This window comes from Eucyclogobius newberryi, unplaced genomic scaffold (genome assembly GCF_026437365.1).
Source record: "Eucyclogobius newberryi isolate DKJ021-1_F unplaced genomic scaffold, fEucNew1.0.hap1 SCAF_1, whole genome shotgun sequence".
Lineage (NCBI taxonomy): Eukaryota > Metazoa > Chordata > Actinopteri > Gobiiformes > Gobiidae > Eucyclogobius > Eucyclogobius newberryi.
The window spans coordinates 8996861-9011709 of NW_027315723.1; the positions used below are offsets into that span (position 1 = coordinate 8996861).

Sequence of the window (14849 nt, forward strand, 5' to 3'; positions counted from 1 at the left end):
GCTGTGTAGTAAGTGCTTATTTAGCTTACATGACGTCTTCGTAAATATCCCTCATTGTATCAGTGCGCAGTTCGACTGTAATCCACTGGGTGGCGCCAGATGCCAATACACCGTCGCGAGGCCTGATTTTGATTGAGGGGTCGCTACTATCCTGCACCTGGAACCATCCTTAGGAACAGACCACAAAAATCATAACAGCAAATAAATAACATTTAGGTAGAGAGGTAAAGGATTATTGTTCCATGGGTTATACCAACCTGGAGCAGAACCACGGTTTGTTATTGAGTGTTGTTTGTAGAGAATTTGACTTATGGCAGCAACAACGCCAAAATCAACAACTGGATTCATTCGTAAGCAACACACCACAGGAAACCTTCAATAAAATATTGGGGGGAAAACAATGATTTTAATGCTACACATACATTCAAACTGCCTAAACAACCCTTATAATTATAACTTACGCCAGAATTGGAACTTCTATTGTTCCATTATCTGTATGAATCATAAGAGCACTTCTGACATGCTCCTCTTTCTCTGGACTGAACTCCAGCAAACCACTAACATACAGGCCAGGAACCACCATTGTATCTGATCTGCTTTGTGTAAACTTAAACTGTGAGAAAAGTGCAAATGCATTAAAACAAAGTCAGTATAGAGAGAATAATTATTATTTGTAACCACACAAACAAGTTATCTAAAATGTTCTAAAGTAAAATGAGTGCACGTGGTAAGCTAATCGTAAGACTTTGCACATGGCCTTAATTGGCGTTAGCATTTAGCCATTTGTTCACCTGGAGGCGCCTCCCTTGTGCAATTTAAAATGACTGCAGTAAAACGCACTCTGTGTAAAGATTTTCTTCATAAATTACTCCTCGCATACCGATAGACATGCACCGTTACTTGGCAAATCGTAAGCTAATCGTAAGCCTTTCGCACATGGCCTTAATTGGCATTAGCATTTAGCCAATGGCGTCAATTTATTCTTTATTAAATCTTTACAATGCCGTTATCCATTTTTTCCCCTCTTACCTTCGAAGACGGCGTTTGAAATATGATTTTCTTCAACCTTTTTCCTACATTTGTGGCAGTCACTTTGGTTGTGTAAACATGTCCAACTTGCACGTCGAAAAACTTGATAACCGCAGGCTCGACTCTTACACACTCATCCGCCATGACAAGAGTTCACCTGGCGGCGCCTCCCTTGAGCAAGTTAAAATGAATAATTCCTGCAGTAAAACGCATTCTTTGTTGAGTTTTTCTTCATAAATTACACGCATACCGATAGACACGCACCGTTGCTTGGCAAATGTCGCGGACCGACAGGTGGTTTCCAGGAGACGACCGACCAATACATCCATGGAGACGAGGAGGCTCATGTTACACTCACGAGCACTCCACGTGGTTGGTGATGATATTACGCAGTACTAATCATGGAGTTCATTGTAATAAGAAGTCCTCTCAGTTATAGCATATTACCGTCCGCCAGTGTTGGGAAAGTTCACTTTCTACATGAACTAGTTCAGTTCATAGTTCATACATTTTAAAATGAACTAGTTCAGTTCACAGTTCATACTTCAAAATTTTGAACTAAGTTCACAGCTCCAAAAATGAACTAGTTCAGTTCTTTTTTTCAATATTATGCAATAATTGTTCTAAATTATTCCATAGCCCAAATACAACAACAGGCAGCAATTATTTTATTAGTTTATTGCTGAATATATGTGTTCATCTTCATATCCAATTTTGAATCCTTACCCAGGATTTACATTCACATTGAAGGGACAGACTTCCCCCATTTGTTGCTGTCCATTCAGTCCACACTAGTAACAGTTGCAGCTTTCAGCCCACAGTATTTTCTCAAAAACATGAGGGAAATCTTGCTGGGCAAAGTTTGCACAGAAATGTTAGATTGTTCCCATCCTCACCGACCTTATCATAAAACTCACATAAATGGTCGTAGGGCGACTCCTGCTGCTCTGTCGCTGTCGCGTCTGGTGCTGGGTTTTGTTTTGATGCGCATGCGCAGTGCGGTGCGACACGCGAAATCTCTGACTCCGAATCTTTCGCCTCTACAACTCTGGAGCTCTCACACTTGCCAGACAGAGGCTCTTGTTGGGCAACATAACGGTCTTTTCCGCCTGGAAGTCTCTAGAAATCTGACACTTTATTGAACGAAAATAAAAAGAACGAATTTTGCCGTTCACAGACACCAGAATAAACGCGTTCAGTTTCGTTCTTCAGCAGTAATACCGTTCGTTCAGTTCACGTTCACCAAAATTATGAACGCGTTCATGAACTTTGTTCAATGAACGCGTTCAGCTACAACACTGATTACCGCCATGTAATTAATACAGAAAAGGGGAGCGTTAAGGAGCCAAAATGTATTCTCATGTAAGAGTAACGTTACTCAAAAAATAAAAAAATATATAAAATGGTAGATTGTGCACTGGTAATTTAATAAAGAAAGGGAGTATCTACAGAGCCGTTTTAGACCGCGCCGGGTTAAGGTTAGGGTTAGCCATGAGGCTATATGGCCGTGCCGCGGTTCCTTAAACTGCTGGGCCATTTGACCGCGCCGCGGCTCTACATCCACGGCCTTTAATAAAAGAGTAAATAACAGAATGTAAAATCTGATGTTTAATTTGAAATTGATTGAAACCTTAAATAATGCATAAATCAAGGTATTTTCAAAGAATAGACTAATGTGACCACAATGAGAAAAAAACAAAACTTTGAGAGTACTGTTATACTGTAAAATATAATATATATATATATATAATATTACTCAAGTGGGAGTAGTCTGGAAACTACACCAAGGAGTACAATTTCTTTAAAGAGTAATTCAAGTAAATGTACAACCCACTAATAACATAAATGACATATAAACATTGTCATTCACACAACCACTATAGTAAGCAATTGTCACAACAGTGAATAAAATTAACAACATCTCATATGTTGTTAATTGTATTCATTGTAAACACATTTCTTATGGTCCAGTACATTAATTGATATCCTTGTAGTAATTATTCTGGAAGTCAACCTCTGACTCATATTTTAAGAAAATAAATACTGCAAATACAAACACATATGATACTGTAAACCACAGAATGGCAAATTTATTTAAGTGAAAGTATAAAAGTAAAATATGCAGAAATAAACAATTTTTTTCATTACAAAATCATACAGTTGGTTGAAATTATATCTTGAGCACACACCCAAAGGCATCCAAACACATGTGCTATTTTAAGTCACTCCCATATTTCATCATCATAAATAGATCTTTTTTGATCTCGACAGTCAATAGTTGGTGATGTGCTTGTATTTTGCGAAACTTTAACTGCATTTATGGAGAAGCTTTTCACTTGACAGTTAACTACAGGAAGACTAGTCGACTGGTTCAAGGAATCTTGCTTCTGGGCTGAATCTGCAGTGATACTTTTTTGTGAAGTACATTGATCTACATCTGTCTGCACATGACTACCACCACTGTGGGAGTGCTTTCCATTTGTAACACTGGACAACTTCTTATCCTTTTCCTGTAGTTTTTTCTCTAGTCCAAAAAAGTTATTTCTAACAACATAACGCACACACTGGAGTAGAACATTTCTCTCGTGACGCATATCTGGAGCCAACAGCTGGACAAAAGAAAAACATTTGATGTAATAATAGTTATTACAAACTGTACTGATGATTATGACATATCATTATTTAATGTATAATTACCATCTCCAGCAGAGTGGGACTGCTTTTTTGTGGTGTGTCCTGATGACGTCCTTTACCACGCCTCCCTCCTCTTCCTCGTCTTCCTCTTCTATTATAATTTCTTTCCGCATTAAATGTTACTGGCACAGTATCCTGGGAGTTGGTTGCCATGTTCAGGATGGTCTGGTTTTTTTGTATTAGCTCATGTGCTTTTTGAATTGGTGTAGCTGATAAAAAATGTAATATGTTTTGTCAGTATGCATGTACATTTTTTTGTACTGACAATAGGCCATGTGTTGTTGTGTACTTACAATCAGGCTCTTCCTCACTTTCACTCATTGACCCATAATTTGCCATCAAAGATCCCAAACCTGAAGTGATCTGTTTAGGAGTTACAACTACTTTCTCAGGAGCTGCATCATCCTTGTCTGAATCTGTAAGAATATTTTACATTGTCACATGTGGTTTATTTTTTTCTAAGCATTTATAAACACAAAAATACCTCACCAAGGTCTGCACAAACTGATGTCCCAAGTGGATCTCCATCTAGGTCTCTCTTTGCTGGCGTTTGTACCAGTAATTTCTCTGCAACATTGCCATCTGACATATGAAAAGGTTGTTGATAGCGCCCCTGAGAGCCTCTATTTCCCCTACCACGACCCCTTCCACCTCCCCTACCCCGTCCTCTTCCTCTCATTCGTCTGAGGAAAAATTTGTAAAAAAGAAAATACAATTATATAAATACAATTAAAACAATTTAAATATGTGTAATTTCAACATGACAATTTAATAAAATAGGGCTATCATTTACCCAAATTGTGCTGTCTCAAGAACACCTCCCGTCTCCTCTCTCATCTCCATCATCTTTTTTTTCTTCTCAACATTGTCACGAGTAGGGTAGTTTCTGGTACATAGAACATGAACTGATGTCAACAAATTGTCTAAAATATAATTTTACATAATTTGTTTTGATCTTGAACACATACTTTCGTCTTTCCTCTCGCCATTTTGCAATTTCTTCTGGTGTGTCCAGTTTGATCCGTTTAGCTCCTGGTGCATGGTTCTGCAAACACAACCAAAAAATCCAGAGTGAATAAAGTGAAATTAAATATAAATGACAAAAAAAGTACAGAAAAAATTTGCAAGCTTACATTTTTCCAGTGAATGCTAACAATTTTTTCATGAGCCATAAAAGTGCAATCAGGAACAGAGCACTGAAATTTTACTAAACACAGTTAATACAATCATATCAAGAAGAAACAAAGTACAAAAGTTATGTATTCACCTTGACATGTTGGGAGATATGTTCATTATATTTCTCAGCATTTTTAAATCCTCGGTCGCATGTGTCACAGAAATATGGGCACTCTGGTTCCTTCTTATTTTTCTGTAATTATGAGAAATGATATTAGCTACACATAAGGACAAAATTGGAGACATTTTTTCCCATTGGGTGCTTCCGAATGTCCACCTTAGTCCCTAACCCCTTATTCACTACATAGTCCTGTACTCTTTGTCCTAATTGCTCTGTGAATGAGGGTATTATAGTCACTTTGCTCTACTTGGTGAAAAAAGTGTGCTAAGCTACTGTAAAATGGCTTTCTTTAATAAACATTGGTCAAATCTGCACACACACATTTATGAACTAATGATTATCATGAACATTTTATTTGGATCTCAAAATAAACATATAACAAAATGGATAATTAAATTTGCCTGCAATTGTGATCTTTTAACAGTAACAATAAGGTAAGCAGCTAACATTAGCGACTTAACCGGTTAAAGGTTTATTCAAGAATAATCATGGGTCAACAGTGCATTAAAACTCCTCTTCTATCTGCTTTCATTCACTTGTGTTGTGTGCAGGTAAAGACCTACTGTCTGCAGGTGATCTATATAGGTTGCATTTCTAGAATTTCAGGATGTCATAAACTCAAATGGTGGGCAATAGCCTATATAACAATAGTAGATTTACTGTTTTTGAATGAAAGATTTTTGTTTCACACGGATAGGCCCAGTTTGTGACAGAGATAAACCAGGTCAACAAACGTGCAATCTAACAGTTAAACAAACGGCAAATAGCATCCAAGAATTCTGACCTGTCTCCATCTCAGTTTTAAACTGAACACCTGAACAAAACCTGTTGTTGACCAGTTAAGAAAACAGCCTTTTCAATGTGCATTCAGGGAAACTTTTAAGTGCACAACTTTTTCATCTGCTGGGCATTCGGACAGTACTAAAAATGGAATGAGTCTAAATACTGCCCTATTTAGGGAATAGTGTGGGCATTCAGGCACAGCCTTTGTCATCATACTTTGTGGCCATAATTTCCAGGGGTTCCATAATGTGGTCTTCCTCCACGTCCTCCTCCCTGGTGCCACTGATGTCCATAGCTATGACCTAAAAGGACCAAAACATTGAATGCCACATCATAAAAATACATTTAATAAGATGAAATATATAGAACATTATCGGCAGAGGGTGTACCATTTCTGTGTTATGATATGAGCTACACAATTTTGTACATACAACTCTTTGTTTATGTGAAAAACACCAATGATGTATAATTTGGCGTTGGAGAGAACGCTGTCTTTACACACCGTGTGGTACATTAGTGCCATAGTTTCCCCATGCAGACGGATATCCGTAGCTACTGTAGCCCGGGCTGGCTTCTGGGGTCTCCTGCCAACTCCACATGCCCGGGTGGAAACTGCTTGTCCTGGGCTGCTGCTGAAAAGTGTTCGGGGGTGGACTGCTGAAGTCCGGTGGAGGGTAATGTCCCGACTCACTCATTTTACTCGATGTTTGAGCTTGTCCCTCAGTAAATCTAGGCTATGCTTGCAAATAAACTGGTCGCCTTTGCACGTTTTCACTATTTTCACGTGTCGGTGTTTTGCTTGAGTTTCCCTATGCATCACTTCCGCCAAAACAGGATATGGTAAAGAAGGACTCATACATCTTTATTATTTAATCATTACTACATATAGTATTACGAATAATTAATTAATGTGGGCGTCATGTACACATTATATTATCGGGAGTGTGCTTTATTGTTTTTAATAAACCATAGTTCTTGCGTGCTTTGTCTCGAGAGATCTTTCTTAGGTTGCCATCACATATCAAATTCCAGCCTAAATTGTAAATACTTTTTTGTATCCACTTTTGTTTACTGGGTAGACTCTTTCCTGGTCATTGACGGATATTTTAGCCTTTAGCATTATTAAAGTGATGAAAATGTTTGCCCAAATACTGTTTATTCAAAGGAACCCGCTGATCCTGGGTCGACTGTTGAAAACCAAATAAGCAGATCTGGCAACTAAAACTTTCCCCGGCCTCACCAAGACCACACGTGCTGCAGCAGCAAGACTTGGTGCAGCGTGGTGATCAGAGGAAGACCTGAGCTCTCTTTTTAGAGGGACACCAACGTTTTTGGTCAAAATGTTGGTTTTATTTGAGACTGCTGCTGGATATGCTATCTTCAAAGTACGTATTTTGTCATCATTACTACCTTTCTTTATGTCTCGATTCACACTTACACCGGCTACCTCTGATTTAGCATCACAGCTAGCTTCGGCCAAATCAGTCGCAGTTATCCAATCCATACCAAAAGGAAATTTGTATATTGTGTTATAAGTTCGCTTCACGCAATACGAACAATTTTCACAGTTCTTAATATAACTACTTATTGTATATTTGTCTCTTCGCCTCATCCTACTTTTAAGTGTGGAGGCCATTCAAATTCACCACGTGTGCAGGCTTGCAGCACGCTTTAGATGAGAGGCGGTCTAGATCCAACATATCAGAACAATAGTTAATACGTATAACACAATCCTCTTAACAATGTCATATTTTAGGTCCTCGATGAATCCAAGCTACAGCAAGTGGATAGCTTGCATAAAGAATTTGAAACTTCTGAAAAGGCGAACAAAGTGTAAGTAACGTAAACGTGACATGATTAAAATGTATATAAAAGCGATTGTACAGCTAAAAGTTGAGTTTTTTTTTTTTTTTTTTTTTTTTTTCTATTTCATTTCTTCATTTTCTACCGCTTGTTCCCGTTAGGGGTCGCGGCTGACTTGAGCTCATCCCAGTGACTTTTGGGCCTTAATTCTTTGTTCTACTTGATAACTAATACATCTTTGTTCTTCGGCAGTCTTAAGTTGAAACATTTTGAGAAGTTTCAAGACACCACAGAGGCCTTGGCTGGTAAGTTTGTAATATTTTGTGAAATGAATATCTCACAGCATTCGTCACCAACCAATGAGTGACCACTAAATTGTCATGCTGAATTATGTTTTTCTTTAAGCTGCTACTGCTCTTGTTGAGGGAAAAATTGGCAAGAGTTTAAAGAAAGTCCTCAAAAAGATTGTCGCTAAGGAAGCTCATGAACAGCTGGCTATTAGTGATGCTAAACTTGGCGGTGTTATCAAAGTAAGTTTCATGTACAGATTGATGTTTGACCTACCAGCAACCCTCTAATATGCTGTGATTTGTAGGAGAAGTTGGACATCAGTTGTGTCTACAGCCCTGCTGTGGCAGAGCTCATGAGATGCATCAGGAGTCAGATGGAAGGTCTCATCACTGGACTTCCTGCTCGAGATATCAGTGCCATGTCTCTTGGTTTAGCTCACAGGTAAATTATGGTTATAGGACATGTCGAGTAACCTGAAAGCCTATGATTATATTTGCTGTCTGAAAGTTCCTGTAGAATACATTTTCAGCATTCGTCACTACCACTGAGGCCAAATAAAAGTCCTCAAAGGAATTGTAGGTTTTGATTTTTTTCCCCTAATATCTGCATTTGTCTTCAGCTTATCTCGATACAAGTTAAAATTCAGCCCAGACAAAGTTGACACCATGATTGTTCAAGCAATCTGTAAGTTTGGCTGAATAAGTAAGTTGAAATATCTATGTTTGACTACTGTTTAACTAATACTCAATTTGTTGCAGCACTGTTGGATGATTTGGATAAAGAGCTGAACAACTACATCATGCGCTGCAGAGAGTGGTACGGCTGGCACTTTCCCGAGCTGGGGAAAATTGTCACAGACAACTTGGCCTACTGTAAAGCTGTCAGAAAGATCGGTACGCGCTTGGCCATCTATTGTCTTGATTCACAAAGAACTTTTAAATTATTATTTATTGTCTAGGTGATCGAACAAATGTGGCGGGCAGTGATTTGTCAGACATGTTGCCTGAGGAAATTGAAGCAGAGGTAAAACTGGCTGCAGAGATCTCCATGGGAACAGAGGTGTCGGAACAGGACATTGCCAACATCAGTCACCTCTGTGATCAGGTATGCATCTTTAAACTAAGATACTTTATAGTATAAGTGACAGTGGTGATGATGATGACTTTTGTCTTTATCCTGAAATGATCCATGTAGGCTTTTTAGTCACTACCTCATCTGAACTGTCCATGTGGGCATGGTCTGTGACTATATCGTTGGTTGTTCAGCACTTATATTTTAACTTTTGTTTTTCAGGTGATTGAGATAACTGAGTACAGAGTGCAGCTGTATGACTACCTAAAGAACAGGATGATGGCCATTGCTCCAAATCTGACAGTTATGGTGGGAGAGCTGGTTGGTGCTCGACTTATTTCTCATGCGGGTGAGTTTATATGGGCTTGTACTGTAATAAACAACCAAGCGGTGATGATGGCGACAGTTTGTCACTTTCCTGAAATAAACTGATGGTATTAAGTCACTACCTCATCTGAGCTTGTAAAATCAGCTTTTATTAAGGGCGCTTGAGGCAACTGTATTTTCAGTTTTTTCCTGTGCCCGGCAGGTTCTCTCCTGAATTTGGCAAAGCACCCTGCATCCACTGTGCAGATACTGGGAGCAGAGAAGGCTTTATTCAGAGCCCTCAAAACTCGCAAGGACACGCCCAAGTACGGTCTTATCTATCATGCCTCTCTTGTGGGCCAGACCAGCGCCAAGAACAAGGGCAAGGTGGGTGCACAGGGACTGCTATTATTATGATACATTTATAGCTAGCACCTTTTATTTATTAGAATTGTCTGACTTTTAGATATCCAGAATGCTGGCAGCTAAAACGGCCCTGGCTATTCGGTATGATGCACTAGGAGAAGACACCAATGCTGAAATGGGGGTGGAGAACAGAGCCAAGTTAGAGGTCCGCCTTCGTCAGCTGGAAGAAAAAGGAGTAAGTGTTGGATGAACAAAAAGAAACTGGGGAACATGCATTGTTTAAACTGTATGGTCTTATTTGTACGGTCTCTCCGAACAGATCAGAAGAATCAGTGGTACAGGCAAAGCAATGGCCAAAGCGGACAAATATACTCACAAAAGGTACATAAACTATTCTTGTGGGGTTTTGTTTGAAAATTTTGCTGACTAAAATTGGCTGAATCTAAACAGTGAAGTGAAAGTATATGATCCATCTGGCGATTCCACAATCCCATCCACGTCAAAGAAAAGGAAGTTTGAAGAGGTAGAGGATCCAGAAGCAGCTGAGCCCACAACCCCAGCATTTAAAGCCAAGAAGCCAAAGAAAGAGCCAGTAACACAAGGTATGTTATTTGTGATATGGCTAAAAGTCAAGCTTTAAGATCATCTTACTCTAACCTATATCTTTTTTTGTATCCGTTTTCTGATAGAAACTGAAACACCAGAAGTTTCAGGGGAGGCTCCCAAAAAGAAGAAGAAGAAGAAGAAGAAAGACAAGAAATCAGACGAGGCAGCAGAAGAGGAAGAAAAGGAGGAAGAAATTGAAGTGCCAGTGACGGAGGTAAGGCTTAATGAATAATTACTAAAGAAAAATGTGTTGAATTATATAATATTGACTTATATTTGTCTTTCCCTAGTCTACAGAAAAGAAGAAGAAGAAGAAGAAAAAAAAGAAAGTAAAGGAAGAGGAAGCAGATGATGAGTGAAAAGAGGCCCCGTTTGTGTATATATTTTTTTTGTTTGTCATTAACTATCCGGGCAATACTATCTAATGTTTCTGGATGCAACTCTGGACTGTAACCTTTTTTAAAATGTATTATGTTCTGTATAAGAACTAAATCTTACTTTTTAAAGATTTCTGTATAATTTTACTGCTATGAATATGGCCAAGTTGAAATAAAAGTCTTATGTAAGTATTATCTTATTTCAAATAAGTATCAGCAAAGAAACATCATCATACATATTTTATTATAAGGATGATGCACCTATATTAAAAGGACCTACTGTTGTCTGCTTACACATATAAGATGTATCAAAACATTCTAAATGTTCTAAACATTAACTGATCTCTAAACCATATCATGAAGCTTGAATGTGTTAAAAAAATGGCGTGATCCTAAACGAGGCCTAGACCTTAAATGAAGGCTTCTTATTCGTCAAACAGACATTACAAGTAGATAATCGCTAAATGATCGATGAGCTCTGTGCTCCGCTGCACTGCCTGGATTTTGTAGCACATGGTTCCCCTGCGTGTACTTCGTGTGTTGTAAAGGCTGAAGACATCTGGCGACTACTGCCGGATTAAACGACATAGTTGTAAAAATGTCGCAGTTACAAGCAAGGTTTTTCACGGAAGACAAACGGTAAGTGACTTTCTTAATAGCCAAATTTAACAAAAAAATGATAAACGTGCATGTTAGCTCCAGTTGCTAATTTGTCTTCTGCTGTTTAACGTGTAACGGAGAAGGTGATTGTGGTTATTGTTTGTAGCTTTCTATCCCATTTTATACACCGTTTTCGTTTTAGTGAATCAGTTCAATTTATTCTCGTTCATTTCCGATATCCAGGTATCTTGTGGATGATGTCCCGTTCTCCATTCCCGCTGGATCTGAAACACAAGACCTCAGTAATGTCATCAACAAGTTACTTGAGGCAAAACATGGTATGCTCAGTATTATTAGGCTGTAACAATTATGTTGTCCTCTTTCACTGTTTGCATCTATCAATTTAAGCATGTTTAAAATGTATCTGATAATAGCTGTGTTGCCTTGTAATTTATGCTTACAAATATGATTACTTATCACTTATACCGATTGTTACAGCATCTCACAAAAAAGTCGATTTTGACTTCTTGGTTAAAGGACAGTTTTTACGAACAACACTGTCCACCCACATGGAAACTGAAGGGATCTCAACCGTAAGAATTAATTTACCAGTTTTAATGGTGACTGAGGATTTATTAAGTAATACATGTTGCATGTGTGTATTATAGGAAGACGTTGTTGAGATAGAGTATGTGGAGAAGATCATTGCCCCTGAGCCTGAAGAGTGTATGATGCATGATGACTGGATCAGCTCTGTACAAGCGGATTCAGAATGGTAACATCTGCTAAAATGAGTGACACTGTGGCCATCCCACAAGGCACACGGTGCTTGGTTTTTCTGTATGTGATAAATGGTGGTTTGGGTTTTGTAGGATTCTCACCGGGTCATATGATAAGACGGCCCGAATCTGGTCTGTGGACGGTAAACCAGTGCTAACAGTCGCTGGACACACAGATGTTGTCAAAGATGTAGCTTGGGTCAAAAGAGGTGAAATGGACAAATTAATAACGACATATATTTGAGTATATTTACTGCTCAAATTTATAAATGTGTTTCGTGTTTTCTTAGAAAACCTGACCTCTTTGCTCCTGACTGCCTCTTTGGACCACACTGTCATTTTGTGGGAGTGGAACTCGGAGAAGAACAAGGTCAATGCCAGACATTGTTGTCGAGGGCACACAGCGAGTGTCGATGCAGTTGCAACAGACCCCACCGGCACAAAGGTAAAGATGGTTCACATCAGCTCAGTGATTTATAGTAAACTTTAAGGATTATGATTTTAATATGTGCATTGACAATTGGATTATTTTATTTTTTAGTTCTGCAGTGGTTCATGGGATAAAATGTTAAAGATCTGGTCAGCAGGTATTACACTTTTGGTAATTAGCATCTAACCGTGTGCGTATGTGTATATATTTAAAAAAAAAATCCTTTTCCTTTCCATCAAATTAGTACCAACAGATGAGGCGGATGAGGTTGAAGAACCAGCAGATAGACCAAGAAAGAAACAGAAGACACAACAGCTGGGTTTGACACGAGTGAGTTCTACATGTGAGATTTACAGACCCTTTATAAACACAAATAATGTAAGTTTTTAATGTTTACATGTGTTTTTTTAATTCTCAAGACGCCTATTATGACATTATCTGGACACAATGAAGCTGTCTCCTCTGTCCTTTGGAGTGATGCTGATGAAGTGTGCACTGCATCTTGGGACCATACAATTCGTGTTTGGGATATAGAGTCAGGAATTATGAAGACCACACTGGTAACTCCCAGTCAAATAACTGCTGCCATTACAAACAAGATTGTGTATTTGATTATGTTTTTTTTCTCTTTGCAGACTGGCACTAAAGTTTTTAATAGTATTTCCTACTCGCCTTTGTGTCAAAGGTTGGCTGCAGGCTGCACCGACCGACACGTAAGACTCTGGGACCCTCGAATTAAAGGTATCTATATGGTCACAGCATTTTCACTCCCAAATTAGATTAGATAGAAATGTATTGTCATTGTACAAAAAAACCCTCTAATATAATTTTTGGAGCATTACCTGTGTTAAAAGCTTTCACAGAAGCCAGATTTATGTGATTTGAATATTTACGGAGGAAAGGTGGTAAATATGTAGAATTTGGGTTGATGCTGAGGTTAGAGATGCTAGACAGGAGAATCAGACTAGAGGATGTCCAGAGAAGATATAGAGGCTGCTGTAGTGGAAATTGAATGGGGGCATGAGTGCGGCCACCCCAGGACTCTGGTCCAGGCAGTTTCTGATCATGTCATGGTCTGAATAGCCTTATATTACATCCTCTACGTTACATTCCACCCTTTTATTGAGGCAACCGATTAGGTGTTATTACGCTATGGCCTATATCAGGGATCTCCAATTATATTTTCCAGGGGGCCAGATGGTTCGGAGGGCCAGACTACAAAATCACACCACAATTTTATGTTTTATCTCACAAACAACTCAGAGTGGCACAATTCAACAACAGAAATCAACAAAGGACTCTTCTTTCAGAGAACTAAAAAAAGAACAATATAATATAACAATATTGCATTACTAAAAACAACGATCTACATGACTTTTGCAAGTGTAGAGGTCCCTTCCATGTTTTCTGAGTGTCTTCCTTCCATCCTTCCTCTGCAGACGGCGCCCTGGTACTGCTCAACCTGACCTCCCACACTGGCTGGGTCACTGCTGTAAAGTGGGCACCTTCAAACGAGCACCAATTGGTCTCTGGTTCCCTTGACAACGTGGTCAAATTGTGGGACACTAGAAGGTATGTCACCAAGGCCCTTCTGAAGACATTTATTTCTTCTGGGTCCACCCCTGCTCTTATATGAAGTGCACTGAAGGAGATCACTAAATAAATGGCTAAGAAAGTTTTAGCAATAATAAATGCATGCGTGTTTTAATTTGGATTCCTGCTTGTTACAGTTGTAAAGCTCCCTTGTACGACCTGGCAGCCCACGAGGACAAAGTGTTCTGCGTTGATTGGACAGAAAGTGGGGTAAGAACATAAGACAAGACCTAATCATTTTGCTTTTTAAAACAACTAATCAACACCGGTGCTTTCCATTTCTGTTGCAGCTTATGTTGAGTGGAGGTGCAGATAACAAGTTGTACTCCTACAAATACGCTCTCTGTCAGACTGATGCCGGGGCGTAGAAGTGCTCCAATTACATCTAATCACAATCTTCATTATTAATATATTGTATCAGGCTGTGGCAGGCACAGACCCTTCCCTTTACAGAGATGTCAGTGTTCATGTGATCCACTAAACTAAAATAAATGTATTTCCTGGAGTACTGAGCATGTTGGTCTTTTCATGATAACACTTCAACTGGCAAATAGATTGTATAGAAGTAAAAATGTCAACATGTGATGCCTGCTGTTTGTTGTTTGCATTACATATTGTGATAATTTGCTTCTTAACAGGAATCTGTCATCTTTCTGCTAACATGCCCTTAAAACTGGTTCAGCCCAGCACTTTTTATTTCTGTTTTGCGTTTTCAATTGTCTAGTTAAGTGCGAAATGTAATAATAAATAATGCAAGTAACAAAAATGATATTAAAATTATGGACTTTGGTCAGAAATTGACTGTTTCAATAGACGATCTTTGT

At 38.8% G+C, this 14849-nt stretch overlaps 3 protein-coding genes and 2 non-coding genes across 7 annotated transcripts in view; 3 read left to right on the top strand and 2 right to left on the bottom strand.

The window, feature by feature from the left end:
• LOC140363256 (cilia- and flagella-associated protein 47-like) overlaps positions 1-1173 on the bottom strand; it is a 47560-nt gene extending 46387 nt beyond the window's left edge. Inside the window, exons 1-4 of the mRNA XM_072449723.1 lie at positions 1030-1173; positions 462-613; positions 258-373; positions 30-168 (exon numbers count right to left, since the gene is read on the bottom strand). Of these exons, the coding sequence (XP_072305824.1) occupies positions 30-168; positions 258-373; positions 462-613; positions 1030-1173 (551 nt within the window). The remainder of the gene's footprint in view (positions 1-29; positions 169-257; positions 374-461; positions 614-1029) is intronic.
• Positions 1174-3236: 2063 nt separating this feature from the next.
• Positions 3237-6624, bottom strand: nufip1 (nuclear FMR1 interacting protein 1). The gene is made up of 10 exons (XM_072450814.1): positions 6306-6624; positions 6020-6105; positions 4991-5092; positions 4857-4919; positions 4692-4768; positions 4517-4609; positions 4213-4406; positions 4017-4139; positions 3727-3932; positions 3237-3638 (listed from the first exon to the last, which is right to left on the bottom strand). Exons 1-10 carry the CDS (start codon positions 6496-6498, stop codon positions 3252-3254), a joined length of 1524 nt encoding a protein of 507 aa, XP_072306915.1. The 5' UTR covers positions 6499-6624; the 3' UTR covers positions 3237-3251.
• A 431-nt stretch (positions 6625-7055) lies between these two features.
• Positions 7056-14530, top strand: LOC140371753 (ribosome biogenesis protein wdr12-like). Of its 3 annotated transcripts, XM_072459135.1 has the most exons (20): positions 7056-7188; positions 7560-7636; positions 7859-7911; positions 8012-8136; positions 8202-8338; positions 8517-8581; positions 8656-8790; positions 8856-9001; positions 9191-9317; positions 9498-9661; positions 9741-9875; positions 9960-10021; positions 10091-10242; positions 10330-10460; positions 12691-12762; positions 12852-12992; positions 13068-13173; positions 13872-14004; positions 14163-14235; positions 14316-14530. In XM_072459135.1, exons 1-20 carry the CDS (start codon positions 7144-7146, stop codon positions 14391-14393), a joined length of 2157 nt encoding a protein of 718 aa, XP_072315236.1. In that variant the 5' UTR covers positions 7056-7143; the 3' UTR covers positions 14394-14530. The 3 variants fall into 3 exon arrangements, with proteins under 3 accessions (XP_072315236.1, XP_072315092.1, XP_072315165.1); XM_072458991.1 differs by lacking the exons at positions 12691-12762; positions 12852-12992; positions 13068-13173; ... (1 more) ...; positions 14163-14235; positions 14316-14530 and adding an exon at positions 10537-10679; XM_072459064.1 differs by lacking the exons at positions 7056-7188; positions 7560-7636; positions 7859-7911; ... (9 more) ...; positions 10091-10242; positions 10330-10460 and adding exons at positions 11052-11262; positions 11467-11561; positions 11722-11816; ... (2 more) ...; positions 12293-12447; positions 12544-12589 and having other exon boundaries at positions 12677-12762.
• LOC140365668 (small nucleolar RNA SNORD11B) lies at positions 9039-9123 on the top strand. The gene has a single exon (XR_011927850.1). It is a non-coding gene; the product is annotated as a small nucleolar RNA SNORD11B (small nucleolar RNA).
• On the top strand, positions 9351-9433 carry LOC140365674 (small nucleolar RNA SNORD11B). The gene has a single exon (XR_011927851.1). It is a non-coding gene; the product is annotated as a small nucleolar RNA SNORD11B (small nucleolar RNA).
• Positions 14531-14849: the final 319 nt, after the last annotated feature.